The 18,003-nt window shown below is 38.0% G+C and overlaps 1 protein-coding gene across 3 annotated transcripts; it reads right to left on the bottom strand.

Moving 5' to 3' along the window:
* Positions 1–1,656: 1,656 nt before the first annotated feature.
* Positions 1,657–17,945, bottom strand: malt1 (MALT paracaspase 1). Of its 3 annotated transcripts, XM_055011434.1 has the most exons (18): positions 17,929–17,945; positions 17,365–17,552; positions 15,909–16,075; positions 15,506–15,627; positions 13,933–14,080; positions 13,653–13,834; positions 12,943–13,051; positions 12,800–12,847; positions 11,248–11,271; positions 11,092–11,136; positions 9,354–9,557; positions 7,731–7,908; positions 6,795–6,866; positions 6,572–6,699; positions 5,988–6,137; positions 4,208–4,365; positions 3,996–4,121; positions 1,657–3,281 (listed from the first exon to the last, which is right to left on the bottom strand). In XM_055011434.1, exons 2-18 carry the CDS (start codon positions 17,511–17,513, stop codon positions 2,790–2,792), a joined length of 2,502 nt encoding a protein of 833 aa, XP_054867409.1. In that variant the 5' UTR covers positions 17,514–17,552; positions 17,929–17,945; the 3' UTR covers positions 1,657–2,789. The 3 variants fall into 3 exon arrangements, with proteins under 3 accessions (XP_054867409.1, XP_023143885.2, XP_023143886.2); XM_023288117.3 differs by lacking the exon at positions 17,929–17,945 and having other exon boundaries at positions 17,365–17,637; XM_023288118.3 differs by lacking the exons at positions 12,800–12,847; positions 17,929–17,945 and having other exon boundaries at positions 17,365–17,637.
* Positions 17,946–18,003: the final 58 nt, after the last annotated feature.

The following is an 18,003-nucleotide window of genomic DNA, read 5'->3' as shown; positions in this document are numbered from 1 at the left end:
TCTTTATACACCAAGTCAAATTCCTTGTGTGCACTCACTTGGCAATAAAGGCTTTCTGATTCTGATTCTGATTGAAGTAAGCTGCACAGAATCATGTCACCTAATTAGTCTCCATAACAGGCTAAGAGGCCCAATGCAACAGTATTCAGTAATATTCAATGAACTCATTCATTTATTGACCACTTGTAGCATTTGCAAGTGGTCTATCCAAGAACAGTGACCCGGATTCCTCATTTTATTCTATAGAAAATGAAGATTCAGGTCTAGATGTATAACAACCAGTAAATGAAAAGTTTGATGCACTGTACAAGATTTTGGTTATTTTTATAGTTGTAATACTGTTTTCTTAGCAGTAGGGTGATTTTCTTCATTGAAATTCTGATAACAGTAATGTTTTGTGGGTAAAAACACACTGTATATGTTATATTTTGATGGGAAAATGCATTACTTCCGGTTCTGTATTCTTAGTTTGAACCATGGATTCATGTTAAATATAAGCTACACAAACTGTGATATATGGAAGTCTGGTTTGCTGTGCTCTTCACATTCAGACTTGGACCTTAAGGAATAATGTAAATGAGAGGCGCGGTGGACTTTGTCAGCTCTGTGATCTTTCAGCATCAGGCCACATTTAGAAGCAGCAATATGAACGTGTGCGCGGATATTAAAGCAAACAGTGGCTTAAATCCCAGGAGGAAAGAGACTGTAGTGAGAGTGTTTTGGAAAGTTTCATGGTTCACTGAGGAGGCAGGAAGTAGTCAAGTCCAGGCTGTATAAGGACAGTGTTGGAGCATAGTAGAAGACATGTTAGTGTATATGTGTCTACAATACAAAATATGAATGACTGCGTTAAAGTCTATTCTAAACAAACAAACTTTATGGGCAAATTTCACTTTAGTACATTTTTACTCATCTTATATTTTACACTTTGTGCATTTTGTATCTGTAACCTTGTCAGGACAGACCCTGGATATTTCTGCTTATTTATCTATTTATTTATCCCTTTTCTTAATTAAATTTGTTTTTATTTGTGTTTGTGGTGGTGTTGACTTTACTCCTGCTTGCTATTGTAACAACAATTTGTCACTGGAGATCAGTAAAGTATTTGTATTGTATTTTATTCTAAGTTACTGTACTGTATTATATACTACATGAACACTTTTAATTCTGCAATATTGACCCTGAAATTTAAAATTAGTTGTAGTATAGTTTAATATTTTATTTGATAGGTAAATTACCACCTAGCAAGCGACTTAGCTGACGTGCTAGTCAAAGTTAGCCTGTTAGCATGCTAGCTAGCAAACAAACCACCAAATGAAACCAAGCAAAATTACAGCATACATACAATGTGCCATATTAATAGCATATACATCTCCCTAAATGTCTGAAAACTTTAAACAGCTGTCTAACAGAGAAAACCTCGGTAAGCGAGCTATCGTCACGCTGTCCGAACTTTTTCATCTATTTCATGTAAATGGCAAAACAAAAAGTAAAAACTGCTTTTTTGGTGCCATTTTTTGTCTTAAGACGATTAGCTGCAAGGCCAGAAAGTGAAAATAAAATGTTGTTTAGGACTGTAAATCCACATTGCTGTATTTTTTAGCTTAATATTGTGAAAAAATAAAAGATCAAACAAAAATGGGATGTTATCAGATCACCAGTGACTCTTCAGTTTATTCTACTTTAAGTATCTATATTCTGAGAGTAACATCCAATTATGCAAATTATTTTAAATATATCACTTTGAGTAAAAGAATACAACACAAATTACATTTAAGGTCAAGTATTCTGTAATCTGTACTGAAATACTTGTTGAAAGTAAGATATATACATACACTGGGATCATGTTATATAATGCAAACAGCTGGGAGGCTGCTGGTGGAAACTTTTCAACCCAGAGGCCTTCTACTGCCATCCTGAGGGGACACTGACAGAAAACACCGGAACAGCGTTGTAAAAAATACTCTGCGTGTGAAATTTTCAATCATATTTCCTCTCGGACATATCTATGATCAGTGGTGGAAAGCATTTCACAAAAATACAGACTTGAGTAAATGTTGTGAGGTAATTGTACTTGAGTATTTCCAGTTTATGCTACTTTATACTCAATCAATTCAGGTAGAAATAACGCACTAATTGCAACACTACATTTGAGTCATTTTTTGAAACACAAAGAGATGACAAAAAAACTAAGATGTTGTGAACAGAGGACAATGCACAAAAAGAAAAAGAAAAAAACATTTTGTGATGCAGAACTTTTCTCTTATCAGTCATCTCAAGATCACTCAAATTGATCTTCTGACCTTAGCAGAGCCTCAAACCTCACATTGGGAACTGTATGTAAAGTGGTTATTAATTCTAAATGCAGCAATGCAAACATTGAGATTTTGAAAGTTCTGCTTGAGTAAAAACTTTGGGGACATTTTTGTCCATTTTTTGTGATCAAAGTTTTCATCCACCTTTTTCTCTCCTCAGGTTTAATATTTAATAAAATGATGATGATGATGCTCTTTGACCTTTAATTTGAGCTCACCTGGTTTATAATTTGAATAAATCTTTGCAAGCGCAACATTTTCACTTCTGTTTGAAAGCACTAAAAAACTACAACTACATCAGTCACCCCTTTGCCAATTTACTGAAATGCACTTGTTGATATCTCTAAAAGTGTATTTACAAAATGTACGTATGTCAGCATACAAATAATGCGTATAAATCCAAGAATATAAAATCTTTTCACAGCATGTAACAGAAAGTACAGCAGCAGACTTTGAAGACCTCTGTGTGTTTCACTACAGCTGAGGCTGCAGACTGTTGATGAACACTGTCTGCAGCTCGTCGATGTCGTCAGTCGCCTCTATCGGGATGCTGAGTCGCCCCGGGGAGCTCGACAGCCCCTCAGGTGAGTCGTAAGGCGGCTCGTAGCGACGCTGGCTCAGGTGGTCGCAGTAGGAATCCCTGCAGCCTCCCAGTGTGCCCTGGAGATGCTCACAGATGTCCAGGTAGCGCTGCTGGGGGGAGAGCCGGTTGTTGTCCTGGGCCTGCAGAGAGCCGTGATGGGGGTAGAGGCGGTGTTCGGGCCCGGGGCTGTGGCAGGGGCTGTGGGACGGACTGTGGGGCATCATGCAGGTCTGCAGGCAGCTGTTCCGCCTCATGGCCCGGTGGAGGTCCAGCCGAGCGATCAGCGGCTTGCCGATGTTGACGCTTTTGGTCCAGTGGACGGGATGGTCGTCGTCCATGGAGGCAAAAGTGCCCTGAAGGCAAACGGTGAAGACCAGCTCCTCCTGCAAGGTTAACAGACAAACAGTAATAAACAGAGGGCCACTTTATTTTGTTTGTTTTTAAAAGCCATAACTGCTTTTCTTAAGCTAATTGGAGCAGATATTTTGTAAGATAGACAACAGAGGATGAGGGGAAAAGTTACAGCCAAGATACTTTGCTTATAGAATTTTTTTAGCCTTTCTCACAAATCTGTTGATTAACTTGCTGTGAAATTCATATTTGTGTTGAGCAGAGAATGAATCCAACCTACGTTCCTCTAGTGCTGGCACAAAGGAGACATTTTTGGAGAAATGTCTTGACAACTATTATCAAGTTTGCCCCAATAAATCCTCCTGACTTTGGTAACAAATCAGTTCTGATTGTTTAGTCTTGTCTGTCCCTCTGTCTGTGTCCGTTTGTCCTGTTCATCCGCTTGTGGTTTGTTAGTTTGTTGAGCCTTTTTATGTGTCTTTATTGTTATTATTTCTTGCTTCAGTCTACGCCCTGTTTTTGTTGCGTTTTTGGGATTTTTGTTTAATTTTCCAATATGTCTGATTTGTTGTTTTTTCTATTAGCTTTTTGACTAAAGTTTGCTGTTTGCTTCTTAAATACCTGCATTTGGGTCCAGAACTCACCGATACATGACAAAATGTGTAGCTTTTGTTCTCTTTTTAGAAAGAATTTGTGCGTTTTACATAGAATGTTTTCCCCCAAATGTCCTGTTTCTGAGTTTGTACCCTGAGCTTCTGCAGTGAGCTGAGTCTGGTGTAGAGACAGTGTTGCGGCAGGCAGCTGGACAGAAGGTAGATTCCTGTTTCCTCCGGAGTCTCTCTGTTCATCTCTTTAGGATCCACATCCAGGTCCTGCAGCAAGAAAAGCAAGTTTACACCAACTTAGAAAGATGAGAAATTCTCTGCTCTTTTTAGACCAGTGATCCTGACATATTGACCTGTGAGAAGTCAGTGACGTGAGCCTGGCAGGAGGACATGTCCTCCGGCTTCTTCACGATGTGAGTGTAAATGACGAGCACGTTGGAGAACTCAGCAGCGAAGCCCAACTTGATCTGAGCGCCGCAGTCAAAGTTGAGACACATACTCTCAGGAAGCTCTGCAATAACACACAGAAACAAACGTTTCAGATGCTTTATATTTGCTTAATTTAAAAAAAACAAAACAAAAAAAAACCCCCAAAAAAACACCTGATTTTCAGGCTGCATTTCCAAGTTCATACGAGGCATCATTTACTGTTCTATTACTTTAAATGTTGAAAAATAAACTTTTTCATTAATAGCTTTAATGGAATCATGTCCCAAGGATTAACTTGTAATGATTTTATCATTAAACAAAACTACTTTGTGTTTAATTTGGACAGTGTACCAAAAAATATCCTAAATAATTTCACTGAAGTGAAAAAAATCTGTCTTAAATCAACTGAGAAAAGGTGAGACTTCATGGTTATTTCAGATACATAGTCATTTGAAAACAGCAAAAACAAGCTCTGTACCACCCACACTGGAACATTGGTTTGATAGCATTTTGGAAATATTCAAATGCAACAACTGACTTTTCCTCTGACGATTCAAAAAACACAAATTCTACCAAATCTGCAAATTTGAAGCAAGTGGAACAAATTTATGACCTTAGTGTGGGCAGATTTCATATAACACCACCAATGTTTAAAGGTTCATTATGACAAATATAGTAATATTTTCACTCAAATGCAAAATGAGCACATGTAAGAAGGTTAAAGCAGGAAAAACAGATTGAAGTAGGATGACACATACATGTATGACTAAAGATGTGTAAATGTGTAACAGTAAAACACCTGGATATGTAGAGCATATAGTATACAGACACATGTACATGCATTTTTCTGTACATAGAATAGAACAGCGTAAAGTAGAATAGATGTTTTTTTTTGTCACTGCAAATTTTATATTACTTTTAAAAATGTATTTATGTACATTGGTCTATATATTAAAAAAAACTGGGACAATGTTTAGTGTAGTTCCATCTAAAATGCTCTTTAAACCGTGAAGCGCTCTTTCAAATAAAAAACAAATTAAAACAAAGAAAAAGGAAAAAATGTCTAAATGTTAAAGTCTTGTACAGCTTTGAGTGTCAAGATTTCTTTGAAAAAATGTGGGCGTTCACAAAATTATTACACAGACAGGAAAAATACAAAAAAACATATCTCTAATAAACACAATGCTTTGCAAAAATGATTTTGTGAAATAAAAATGGATGGTTTTACCACTTCGGGTCACTATAACCCTTTAAATTGAAGCAGAGGACTGAAAAAGAATCATCTTAACTTTGTTAGAACTTGGGATGTGGAGCCACAAGTCAAACAGGTTGGAAACCAGAGTTCTTCCAACTAGCAGGTTGAATCACAATAAAGCCAGCTGTAGTGATGTTATTTCCCTCATTGCAAAACCTACTGACTTCTGTATTCTATAATTAAGTATTTATAGGCTGACAGAAGAGGGAGACGTGATACTGTTGTCATCAGGTGATTTTCACTCCACCAACCTGCTGTTCAGGCACCAACCAGTTTCCAACAACACCGTCATTGTCTTCCAAACTCCCATGTGTCCTTCGCCGACATTAAATAGAACCAACATTTGACTGAGCGAGCAGTGATGAGCTGCTGTTAACACCTTTGAGCTTCCCAGTGCAAATGATGACAAATGAAAAACAGATATATTATTTGAATACTTTTGAACTCACCGTGAGCTTTCGCCCACTGGCGGCTGTGAGCGTGAAGGAGGTCAGCGCTGTCGCCGGGCAGAATAGGATCAGTCAGCGCTCTCCTCTCTGACAGGCTGCTGCGGATCTCCAGAGCCTGCTTCCCCTTCGTCGCATCAAACTGACCCATGTCTGCGAGCAAACGCATGATAAATAACATGTCAGCATTTGAGCGACACACAAAAGTATCTAAAAGCAATTTGGGACAATGCATTTAATTAATTTATCCTCAGCTAATGTTAAAGATGTATCTTGGTTTTGATGCCTAAGTAAGTTTCCTTCCACATAAAGGAAGCTCCGTCAGCCCACAAGCAAGTAGAAACAATATTTACATTAATAATGCAAAGCGAGCTACTTTTAATTAAATCGATTAAACGATAAACTGAAACCCAGCAACGGTGTAGCAACTGAAATTTAAAACCAACACGTACAAAATGGTCTATTGATTCTTCACTATTCCTCACAGTGACCCAATAATCCTCACAGCCTCAACTTCATTTTATGATTTAATGCCTCCTGGGTCGTGTTTTAAATCATTATATGTGGTGTTTCTGTTCATCTCTCACCCTCAGCGACTCTGTCCAGCACCACTGTGATCTTCTCATCGTCCAGCAGACGCTTCTTCAGAAACTTGACAAACACACCGTTGGTGAAGCCGCTGGAGCTCAGCTCAAAGGCTTCGGCATCCTGGCACCTGAACGGTCAAACAGAAAGCTCAGTATTTTATTTTTCTGACAGGAAAAAGTGCATCAGGTTACTTTTTAATGATATTTAATGTTTCAGACTCACGTAGCATATCCAAAGACAATGTTGGCCGTAACCCTCAGGACAATGTTTGGGGTGCTGTCATCATGAATATTCCTGGAAAATTCAGAAAGAAATCTGTGAAACTTCTAAGATACAAACCAAGTCTGTAATTCCCAGTAAGCTTCAAAACACAAATATCAGTACCAGCCCTTTGATTTGATTGTGGCTGAGGATCTTTAGTTCATTTCATTTCACTTACTTTTTGTTTTTCTGCAAATTATCATCAATTGAATACAAGAAAAAAAATCTTGAAAACTGTAGTTTAAAGTTTAAACAAAAGGAAACATCGCAAGGGAAGAAGAAAATGCTACTGATAAAAAAAAACTAATTTCTATCAGATACCTAAACTAGAGCTCAGTTAATGAATTGTTTAGACATCTAACTGGCAATTTATTGCCACATCAAATTAAATTTTAAATTTTTAAGTAAATTTGACCAAAAATATCCTGTACACCTTATCAAATATCATTATTTGCTGTTTTTTTTTTTAGTTTTTCATGATGATAACTGAATATTTTTTTTTACATTTATTTGGTGAAAAGTGGGTTTAAAAATTATTTTCTGACATTTTTCTGATCAAATGTTTCATCAATTAATTAAGAAAAAAAGACACATTAAACAATAATGAAAATAGCTGTTAGTTAAACCTCTCTACAAAATCGATGTATACCACAGTTAGAAACTACCGTAATTTAATAAAAATAGGTTTTAGGTGTAACATCCTCCATTTTCCCTCTTGTAGCCTAAAAATCTAAAGTCCATTCAAGTGTGGTTGTGAAACAATGTGAATATTTGGTCATATTCGAGTGATTGTTTAATTCTGAATCCTAAACTTCCTGCAGTAGTAACTTTCCTCTACAGCTGTTCTGTGAACATTAATTAAATCTCAGTTTAACATAATGAACTCCAAGGACTCACCTTTTCCTGCACATGTCCAGCAGAAAAACATTGAGGCCCGTTTCCTTCTCCTGCATCAGCTTCAGGATGCTCTGCACACATAAACAGTTGGCCGACCTGTAGGGGTTTGGAGCGTCTACCGGCACCATGAAGCTGTTTCCGTAGTTCTCGTATCCGTGACCGGCGTAGTACAGCAGACCTAAGGACAGAGGTGTTTTAAAGCTCTGCATGCATTCATATCTCATCATTTAATGTAAAATTTCTATGTAGCTTTTGTTGTCATTATTAGATTACAGGAAAAGTTTAACATTCGGTTTTAAATGCAACATCAATTCAGGAAGTTAGAGTTAAAACTGATGTATTTATTACTTTATTTTAATTTAATGTATTTATTTGGGGCTGCACAGTGGCATGGTGGTTAGCACTTTCGCCTTGCAGCAAGAAGGTCCCTGGTTCGCGTTCCGGCTTTCCCGGGATCTTTCTGCATGGAGTTTGCATGTTCTCCCTGTGCATGCGTGGGTTTTCTCCGGGTACTCCGGCTTCCTCCCACAGTCCAAAAATATGCTGAGGTTAATTGATTATTCTAAATTGCCCGTAGGTGTGAATGTGTGAGTGATTGTTTGTCTCTGTATGTAGCCCTGTGACAGACTGGTGACCTGTCTAGGGTGTCCCCTGCCTTCACCTGAGTCAGCTGGGATAGGCTCCAGCACCCCCATGACCCTAGTGAGGATTAAGCGGTGTATAGATAATGGATGGATGGATGTATTTATTTGATGTATTTCAGACGTGCCACTGTATCATAAAGACAACAAACCAAATCCAAAACCTAAAATAATGTCTACAAACGAGTAGGATGAAGTTTAAGCTATTAGTTCTGACCTGCTACATGTCTGTACATCTCATATCTTACTGTTTCCTGTCTGTGTCAATCTCTATACCTCTTTAAAAACTCCAAGAACACACTTAATGTTCCACATTATTTGATTTTTCAAGCTATTCTTCTGTTTCTTCTGAAATAGTTTTATAGTTGTACTCATTTTGAGATGATCATCAAGACTGTTCCATAAGTTTACCCCACAAATTGATAAACATCTACTCCTTATGAGCAAACAGCTTTTTAAAATTAAAATTTCTTCTTAAGTCAGAGTCTCCAGTGTTGCTCCTGAACAGCTTTTATCGGGGAATAACTTGTGGTTTGCTTTGACGATTATCTGTGCAGCTCTAAATTCAACTAAATCCATAAATTTCAAAGTATTTGTTTTGGAGAACAATATATTAGCACTCTCATTATCTTCAACATTATGTATTATCCTTATAGTTTTTTAGCAATATGTTTATTGGGCATAATGTAGCATTTTATGTAGTAATGAGAGTTTTTGACAATTTTGCTCCTCTATATGTTATGAGGTTTCCAACTGAGTTTGTGATCCAGTAACACTCCTACAAATTCATTTTCATATGCTCTTTATATATACTGGAGTTATCAATCTTTATCTGAATTAAAGAATTTGCTTTTCTTATTGTTATTTATACAGTACAATACAGTTTAAAGGTACAAAATTACTGTCTTTCTGCCTTATTTCCATCACTTTCTGGTCTAAAATAATCCACAACCAGCCGGAGGTTTGTAAGATCCCAACAAACCGTAGACGCCTTTGTGCAGCAGCAGCAGAAACTCATCAACAGCGTTTCTCATCTCCGACTCTGTGAGGTCCAGCAGCGAAACCACTTTGAAGTTTAGCTGCCGCAGCAGATTGGTGAGATCGTAGACGTCCACCATGGGAGCTTTGAGCTGAGGGTGGTTCTGGTACGACAGGTTGCCGATCAGCAGCGCCACTTTGTCGGTCGCTGAGATCAAACACAGAAGAGGGAGAAAACCAGACCGATAAACAACCCGTGCTTGATAATATGCATCAGCTGAAAAGTGAAGCTAAAATGGAAAATACACTCTCCTCCAAAAGTAATGGAACAGTGAGGCCAGTTCCTTTATTTTTGCTGTAGACTGAAGACATTTGGGTTTGACATCAAATGATGAATATGAGACAAGAGATCAACATTTCAGCTTTTATTTTCAAGTATTTACATCTAGATCTGATACACAGGTTAGAAGATAGCATTATTTGTAATGGAGCACCACATTTTTAGGTGAGCAAAAGTGCTGCAACTGACCTAAAATAGATTCAAGTGAATAAGACTGAATATTTAGTTGCAATAACTGCATCAAGCCTGCTGTGACCCACTGACATCACCAAACTTTTGCATTCTTCTTTTCTGATGCTTTTCCAGGCTTTCCTTGCAGCCTCTTTCAGTTGATGTTTTGAGGGGTTACTCCCTTCAGTCTCCTCTATAGCAGGTAAAATGCAGCTTTATAATAATTAAGGAATTGGCCTCACTTTTCCAATACTTTTGGAGGGGAGTGCAACTCAAGAAGGCAGCGGTCCAAAGACTAGACTGGAAATGAAAGTGACACATTCCCACTGCAATATTTTTGGCTACTTTAAAGATTTTTTTCCAGTGTACTTTAGCCCAGTTGATGTTCTGCTTGCAAACCACTTCTTGCTTAATGAAGCCTTTTAAAGCAGCTTTACTAGCTGAACTACAAGTGCAGGAGGTGAACAAAATAACAGAAACTACAGTCTGACAAACATAACTTTTGAGGTCCTTATTGATAACAATATTTGAGTACTTACAAATGTAATAAATACATTTTTTCTTCCTTACTTTTTTCATTAAAGAACTGACTGAGATATTGCATTTGCTGAGCAGTACATCCATCTGACTGATCTGTTTTATATTTATTTCAATTATGGAAAGTGCTACAAAATGTTAATTGTATATACTATTTCTTTGCAAATGTGGAATTTATCTGCAGGTGATGTTCTCGTTCAAATCAAGTCCACAATTTCCATCTATCTGACCATTTCATATGAATGTATATGTGGCAGAAAGAAAAAAAATCCCCTTAAAACAAATAATCAGTAGAGAAGTGAAATTTACATGCATTTAGAAATTCAGGTAGCTTTGATCACAATCACTATGAAGAGCTGGGAGGAAGGAAGTGGACCAAACTGTGGTGAAAAACAAAACACAGTGACCTTAATATCTGTTTGATGTCGTGTGTTATTCTCTAGCTTTTAGATTATGCTCAAAGTGATGTCTTGTCCAACTCATGTCCTGGTACATGAAAGTTTCACATCTTTATTTTAGTGTTGATATTGAGAGGGGAACTGACATTCAAGACAAAGATCCCCATAATATCAGACATAAGAACTACAGAAATTACACTTTAAGGAAGCCTTATTAATCTTTAGAAAGGGCAGAAATACTGTGATCAGATATTAATAAGTCACATCCATTAGAACAAATGCGTTTAAAGACTCACCATAAAGTTGTTCAGGAATACTGTTTAAGAAAAAGTCACTGGAACCTAAAATTGCAAACACACAACAACAAATATCAAACAGTATTTGCTTTTTCAAGAAAAACATGCGTTTGAATCACTATGTTTAAATGCTTGTTGACAATATTTGACTCTTACCTCCTCCAATGGCGTAAATGTCATCTAAGAATCAAAAATGAAAATATATTACCATCGTATAGCTTTATATGTCTATGATAAAACAATATGGTCATGGAAAACACTGATTAGTCAAAGGGAAGGTGAACCTATAGTTAATTTTCATGCAATCAAGTGAACTAATCATACACTTTAAAAGTTAGTGGTATTCTGTGTTTTTCTTATTGCCAAAAAAAATCCCACGAAAAGACAAACACTGCAGTAAGAAGTTCCAACCCCTTGTCATTGAAGTCTTTTGGTTTAATGTTTAAAAAAAAGACTCAGGGATTTCCTAAAGCAGCTGGACACGTAGTCTTGAGCAAACATTACTCAAAGTTAGAAATAATTACTCCATCTTTAGGGTCTATTTATTGTAGCGGCATGTAAAGGAGGATTTTGGTTTAAATCAATCTGCCATTTTTCCCATTAATGCGTCTCTATTAGTCATGTTAATTCTGCACTCTGAAACTCCAGCAGCTCAGAAAAACACAGACTTTTCATCTTTCATTTGATTCAGTTCCTCATTTGCATGTTCAAATTAATATAGCCAAACATCTGTAAGGACCATCCTCATAATCTTTTGATGGTATTTTTTGACTTGTGGAATGATAAAATCCCCAATTTCAAAACCTTTGACTCTAATTCTGTGAAAATGAAACAAGAATTTTGAACTTTGCTTTATCCAATGTTCAGAGTCAGATTTAAATCTATGTCATATTTAGGCAGATTACACCCTAATGACCTGCAACCTTGCTAAAAACAGTGAACGAGGTTATCCATTACTGCTCTTAGATGAGATGGAAGAAATTCAGCTGCATACATGTAAACAACTAAAACATGATGTGTGGATGGATGTGAAATGTAAATAGCTCAGCTAACAAGCATTCTCAGATGAAGACCCCTAATTCAGTTACCAAATGTCTGTCCAGGGGGCTTATTTCTGTTTTTATGCCAAACTTAAAAACTATTTGTTAGATGTAAGTCGTATAAAAAGGATAATTGTGCAAATTCTTGTCTCCCTGAATCTCTATTACGGTGGTGAAAAATGCAGATTTAGGTCAAATAGTGCTACAAAAAAAATGCAAAAGCCACATCAATGGGTAATCCACAAAGTTGAAATAAAATGGAATTATCCTTTAATGCACATCGTTATGCTGATGAGAACTTGTAACAGTGGCAGTTATAATATGTTCTTTTTTTTTACATTCAGAGCTTTCAGTTCAGTGTTAGTTTCCGTCTTTTGTGGGATTTGTTGACAATAAAAGAATAGAAAACTACCATCATTTAATGTAATTGGAAGTAATAGTATTAGTCAAATCAAATTTCATGCATGTGAAAGCTGCAGATCAAACCCAGTGAGTCTTGTGCTGGTTAGTGTTTATGTGGCAATAATCCAGATCATGACCCACATGCACTTACAGGAACAATACTAGAGAACGTTCTGATTATCATTTGCATGCAGCTAATATTTGCTGATTGTCACCAGTGTTATTTAATACACCGTAATAAATGGGCCTGATCTTTCAACTGTTACCTTCAGAGCACTCCATTGCCCCTGAAATCTGGACAGATATCCCCGGTGCTTTCATTTAAGAACAGAGGCAAATAATCGCTCAGACATAGTGACAACAGAGCTGCTTTTATAGTATGAAAAGCAAGTCTGGTGGGGCGACATACCTATTATAACGTCGACTTCATTGGTCCACATCCTCTCAGAGTTGCTGCTGCTGCTGCTGCTGATCTCACAGCGATACCTGCCGTGTTGATCCTGCATCACGTGAGGAATCTGAGAGGAAAAGATGCTCTTTAATAAGTCGCCTCAGCAATAGTAGCTGTAAAAATTCAGTTTAAGAACCAAATATCTTCCAGGTCAGGCCTTGTAACACATAAAGACTAGAAATACAAGCAGTCTTCCTCTTTTCCCTTCAGGCGTCACCACAGCGAATCATCTGCTTCCATCTAACCTTGTCCTCTCACACCAGCTAGCTTTAATGGCCTCTTTCACTACATCCATAAACCTCTTCTTTGGTCTTCCTCTACACCTCCATTTCAAAGCTCATCATCCTTCTACTGTTATATTCACTATCCCTCCTCTGTTCAAGTCCAAACTATCTCAGTCTGGCCTCTTTATCTCCAAAACATCTAACAGGTGCTGTCCCTTTGATGTCCTCATTCCTCATCCTATCCATCCTGGTAACTCCCAAAGAGAACCTCAACATTTTAACCTCTGCTACCTCCAGCTCTGCCTCCTGTCTTTTCCTCAGTGCCTCTGTCTCTAAGCTATACAACATTGCTTTCCTTTCATTCTTGCTTCTCTTCTCCACTCTCTCCACTACTCTGGACTGTTAACAAGTAAGAAAACAACGCCTCCAACAGCGCCTCCTCACCGTGAGTTTCCTCTTTGAGGCGTTTGCAATCGGCACCCCATTTCTATGCCACTGATAGCGAGGAATCGGACGTCCGACGGCTCCACACTCCAGCTGCAGGTTTTCACCAACATGTAGCCGCTGGGACTGAGGCTGGATCACCACCTTCATCCGGCCGTCTAAGGACTGATAACTCTGCCCTCCTGGTGTTGCAGGAAGAGAAGACATCATCAGCTACATCTACTACATTAGTAAAAAGATTCTTGATTCAGCAAACAGAAGCCAAACTCCAGCGTCTCACCATAAGACACGCCGACATTCAGGACGTCCACCTGAACCCACTGGCTGAATTCAAAGGCGTCTACACTGTTCACCCTGCAGATATAAAAGCCGGCGTCCTTCAGATGGACCGGACTTATCACCAGGTCTGGGGAGAGGCTGTTTGGCACCTAAAGGTGTGAAAACGTGAGTCACATTCATCAGCAGGTGAAGTCACTCCAGAAGGACAGCATTTCCTCATCTGCAGGCTGAAATCTAACCTCTGCATCTGACTTTATGTTTACTCTTCTTGGCTCTCTCTGTGCTTCATGTTTCTCAGTAAACACATATGATGCATTGCAGGATGTCTGTCCGCTAAAGAGGCTTTTTTAAACTGCAAAGGACATTATTCAGGTTTGCGTTGTTTTGTTTATGAGTGTGGACAATGCAAAGAACACATCAGTCTGTGCATGAATACATGAATGTAAATACTACATCTCTAATGTTTGCTTTTAATTTTCTTGATGACTGCCGGTATAGAAACAAGATTCTGATGTCAGTTTAATCCTCTGAACCCAAAACACACCATCAGTTTTTAACTTTCCAACAGTGCTTGAATTACTCATCTCATGTCATTTTGTCTGAAAACCAAATCGAATCTAAGCTTAAAGTCATGGCATTTGACCAAAATCACTTCATTCTACGCGTCCCAGTTAAAAATTCTTGACAAAAACAAACCATTTGCACCAGATTCTGTGTCACTCCCTGGCTCCCAACGACCATCGTTGAGGAGCCAGGTGAGCCTTGGCAATGGTCATCAGAATGTGAATAACACTGACCACACCTCACAGAGGTTATAAGCTGAGGCAACATCAACCACCACCAGAACTGAAGAGGCCTCTTGGATGAGAGGTGAAACGTCTTCAAGGAACCTTCTTAAAGTCCAGTTGGATTGATTTAAACAACTTTGGATAACCATGACCTGGATGAATGAGAAACTACACAGACATCCCCTCTCCTCATTTTAAAATCCAGTTCAACCTACAGTACAAGACCACTGCACTTGCTTTTAGCCATTTATCTCTTATTATTTGTCACTGTTTATAATTGTATTATCTGTGTTATTTTTCTTTCTCTTTATGTCCACTGTTTTGTATCTATCTTTTATGCTGCCTCTTGTTGGCCGAGTTGTCATTGTAAATGGTTCTCAATTGACCTACCTGGTTAAATACAGGTTAAATACATAAATGTGTTTTGATATTTATATAAGCTATTTTTAAATTAAGTAAAACAGAACCGGGATGTAACATGGAGATGCAGCGACCGTGTTTTGTGTTTGTTGGGAGCGCTGCTGAAGAAGATTTCAAGCCCAAACCTGTTAATTTGGCACTTTAGCTGCGGTTTGCAATTCACTGCAACTTTATCTGTGAATTCCATCAAGTCCTGCACCAGGCAGCACTAGTTTACTGAGTACGTTTCAGGGGTACTGATGTAGATACTGTGATAGAAAGTAAAACTATAACACTAAGCAAAATGACAAAGAAAGAAAAAGAGATTATAAGAAATGACAGCAGAGATAAAAACACATGGTGAGGATGTGACGAGTCGCAGCTCACCTCTTGATTATATTTGAACCACTGGTACTGGACTGGAGATTTGCAGACGGCATGGCAGCTGAGACGCAGATTGTGGCCACAAATAAGAGCTACAGACTGGGGCTGGATGACGATCTGCAGGGCTGCACAGTGAGGAGATGTTCACTGTGAATTCACACTGATTTTAAATGGGTTAAAGACAGCATCGGTTTTGGGAGTTTCCTCAAGTAAACACATGATCTCATGTTTCCTCTTTGAAAAACCCAAAGTCTGCTTGCACTTGACTGCAAACAGGCCCAACAATGAAATCTGAGCGTCATCAAACACCAGGAAGTGAGTCACGCATTCTCCTTAAAGCTACAAATAAAACACAGTTGGACACTTGACAGCATAATAACAGGCTGGAGGTGTGTTTTTACTGCACCTGGCGGTTTCAGGCACTGCAGAGCGTCCTGGTTGCCCAGAGTCTGGAGGTAATCCATCAGGTGACCCGTGGTGCAGCCTCGCTCTCCAATCAGCCTCAGCAGCATGAGGCTCGGGCTGCCCTCCAGCTCCAGCACCTTCAGGGAGCACATCTCCATGTCGTCTGAGCTGCAGAGATCGGCAGCACATGCAAGAAAACTCAGTTTACACTGCAAAAACTCAAAATCTTACCAAGTCTATTTGTCTTACTTTTAGTCAAAATGTCTCATCCCACTCAATTTAAGATAAATTCACTTAACAAGAGACATTTCAGCAAGATGGAGGGACTGTTTTAAGACAATGCATCTTAAATATCTTGAATATCTTGAACACAATCTTGAAATTATCTTGTTTTGAGTTGAATTTTACAAGAAAACTCAAAATAAGTTTAACCCTTGTGTCGCCCTGCGGGTCAAACTGATCCGTTTTAAAGTTTGAAAATGTGGGGAAAAAAATATTTTCACAGTGAAACTTCTGATGTCCACATTTTCAACATTTTTGGAAATCTTTGAACATTTTTTGGTGGAAAAAAGAAATGTTAATAATGTTTCTTTAAGAACATTCACAAAAAATCAACCAAAATCCAGCAAAATTTGCTGGATTTTGGTTGATTTTTTTTGTGAATGTTCTTAAAGAAAATATTAGAAGTTTTACTGATTTATATGTAACCGCTTTAGATACTTTTAGGATTTTTTTTTGAAAATTTTTACTAATTTTTTGAAAATATTTACAAGAATTTTCTTGCCAAATTTGGGGGATTTTTTTTTAAAAACAAAACTTTTAAGGGAAACTTTCAGGAATTATTGGAATTTTCTTCTTCTAATTTTGAGATCTCAACATTCTAAATATCATATCTTATTTCGAGAAATCTTACCGAGTCATTTTTCACATGTTCCATGAGCAGATTTTTTCAAGTTCCTTGAAATAAGTTTTCTTCTTGTTTTGAGAGGAGCATTTTTTCCAGTTTACTAAGTAACTAGATAAAGTGCATGAAGAAAATAAGCAAACACATTATCTATAACATACACGAAATCATTTCGTTTAATTAGACATTTATTTAACTCACTAAATGTATATTTAGTTGCACATATATGATGCAAAGCATGATGAGAATTATTACTACTATTATTATAAACAATATCTCGACTACATCCTCCAAAATGTAAATACAGTTAAACCACACCTGTCTAAAACTGTTTTAAAACATAAAATTAACATTATAACTTTAATAAAAGTAGGATTTATTGCAGGACTGTTGCATTAAAGTGAATTTAATCAACTTGCTGCAGAGTTCAAATGTAATCACAGTCTAAATAGGCACTTTACAAAGACAATACGATCAAATAATGTGCAGAGCTGCGAGGGAGAGGGTTATTTTCATATCACTACAGCGTCATTTTGAGGCATTTCCAACCCACCTGACTTTGAACCGCCTGTCACTGCCGACTATCTCTCCGAGTTTTCGCCATCCTTTGCTGCTGGATTTGTCCAGAACCTCGCAGAGCTTCTTCACCAGCGGCTCCTTCAGCTGGCTGATTTTGGTGTTTCTCTCCAAAGAGTCCGACATGGCGGCAAAACTTCACCATCAACGCCACCAGACTTTACACTTTTACCCAACAAGACAGAAAAAAAGAGCCTACTTCCTGGAAGAAGTGGTAAAAGTGATACAGACACACCTCCTGCAGCGCTGTGGTTTTCCCCGCACAGCTGCTTCTGACAAAGATGGTTTATAACTAAAGATGAGTCTCTGTTTGCTTTTTTCTGGCACGAAGAAGAATTATAAAGATTTTCAGGTTTCACGAATTCTCCCAAATACATAACCTAAAAGCAACAACCTATAATCTATAATTACACTTAATTCATGTAAAATAAGGAGAGGCACAACAGATAAAAACACACAAACAACTAGATTCAAGGCTATTTTCCTGTCCACATGGGGGCGCTGTGTAATAATGCTATAATAATATATTTTAAACACTTACAGCGCAAATCAGTCTGGAGTGAGGCATCTTGTTCCTCCTCAGATCTCTGTCTGCACTCAGGTGAGCAAGCGGTGA

Source organism: Amphiprion ocellaris, chromosome 6, assembly GCF_022539595.1.
Source record: "Amphiprion ocellaris isolate individual 3 ecotype Okinawa chromosome 6, ASM2253959v1, whole genome shotgun sequence".
In the NCBI taxonomy this organism is placed as follows: Eukaryota; Metazoa; Chordata; class Actinopteri; family Pomacentridae; genus Amphiprion; species Amphiprion ocellaris.
This window is presented reverse-complemented; position numbering and strand designations above follow the sequence as displayed.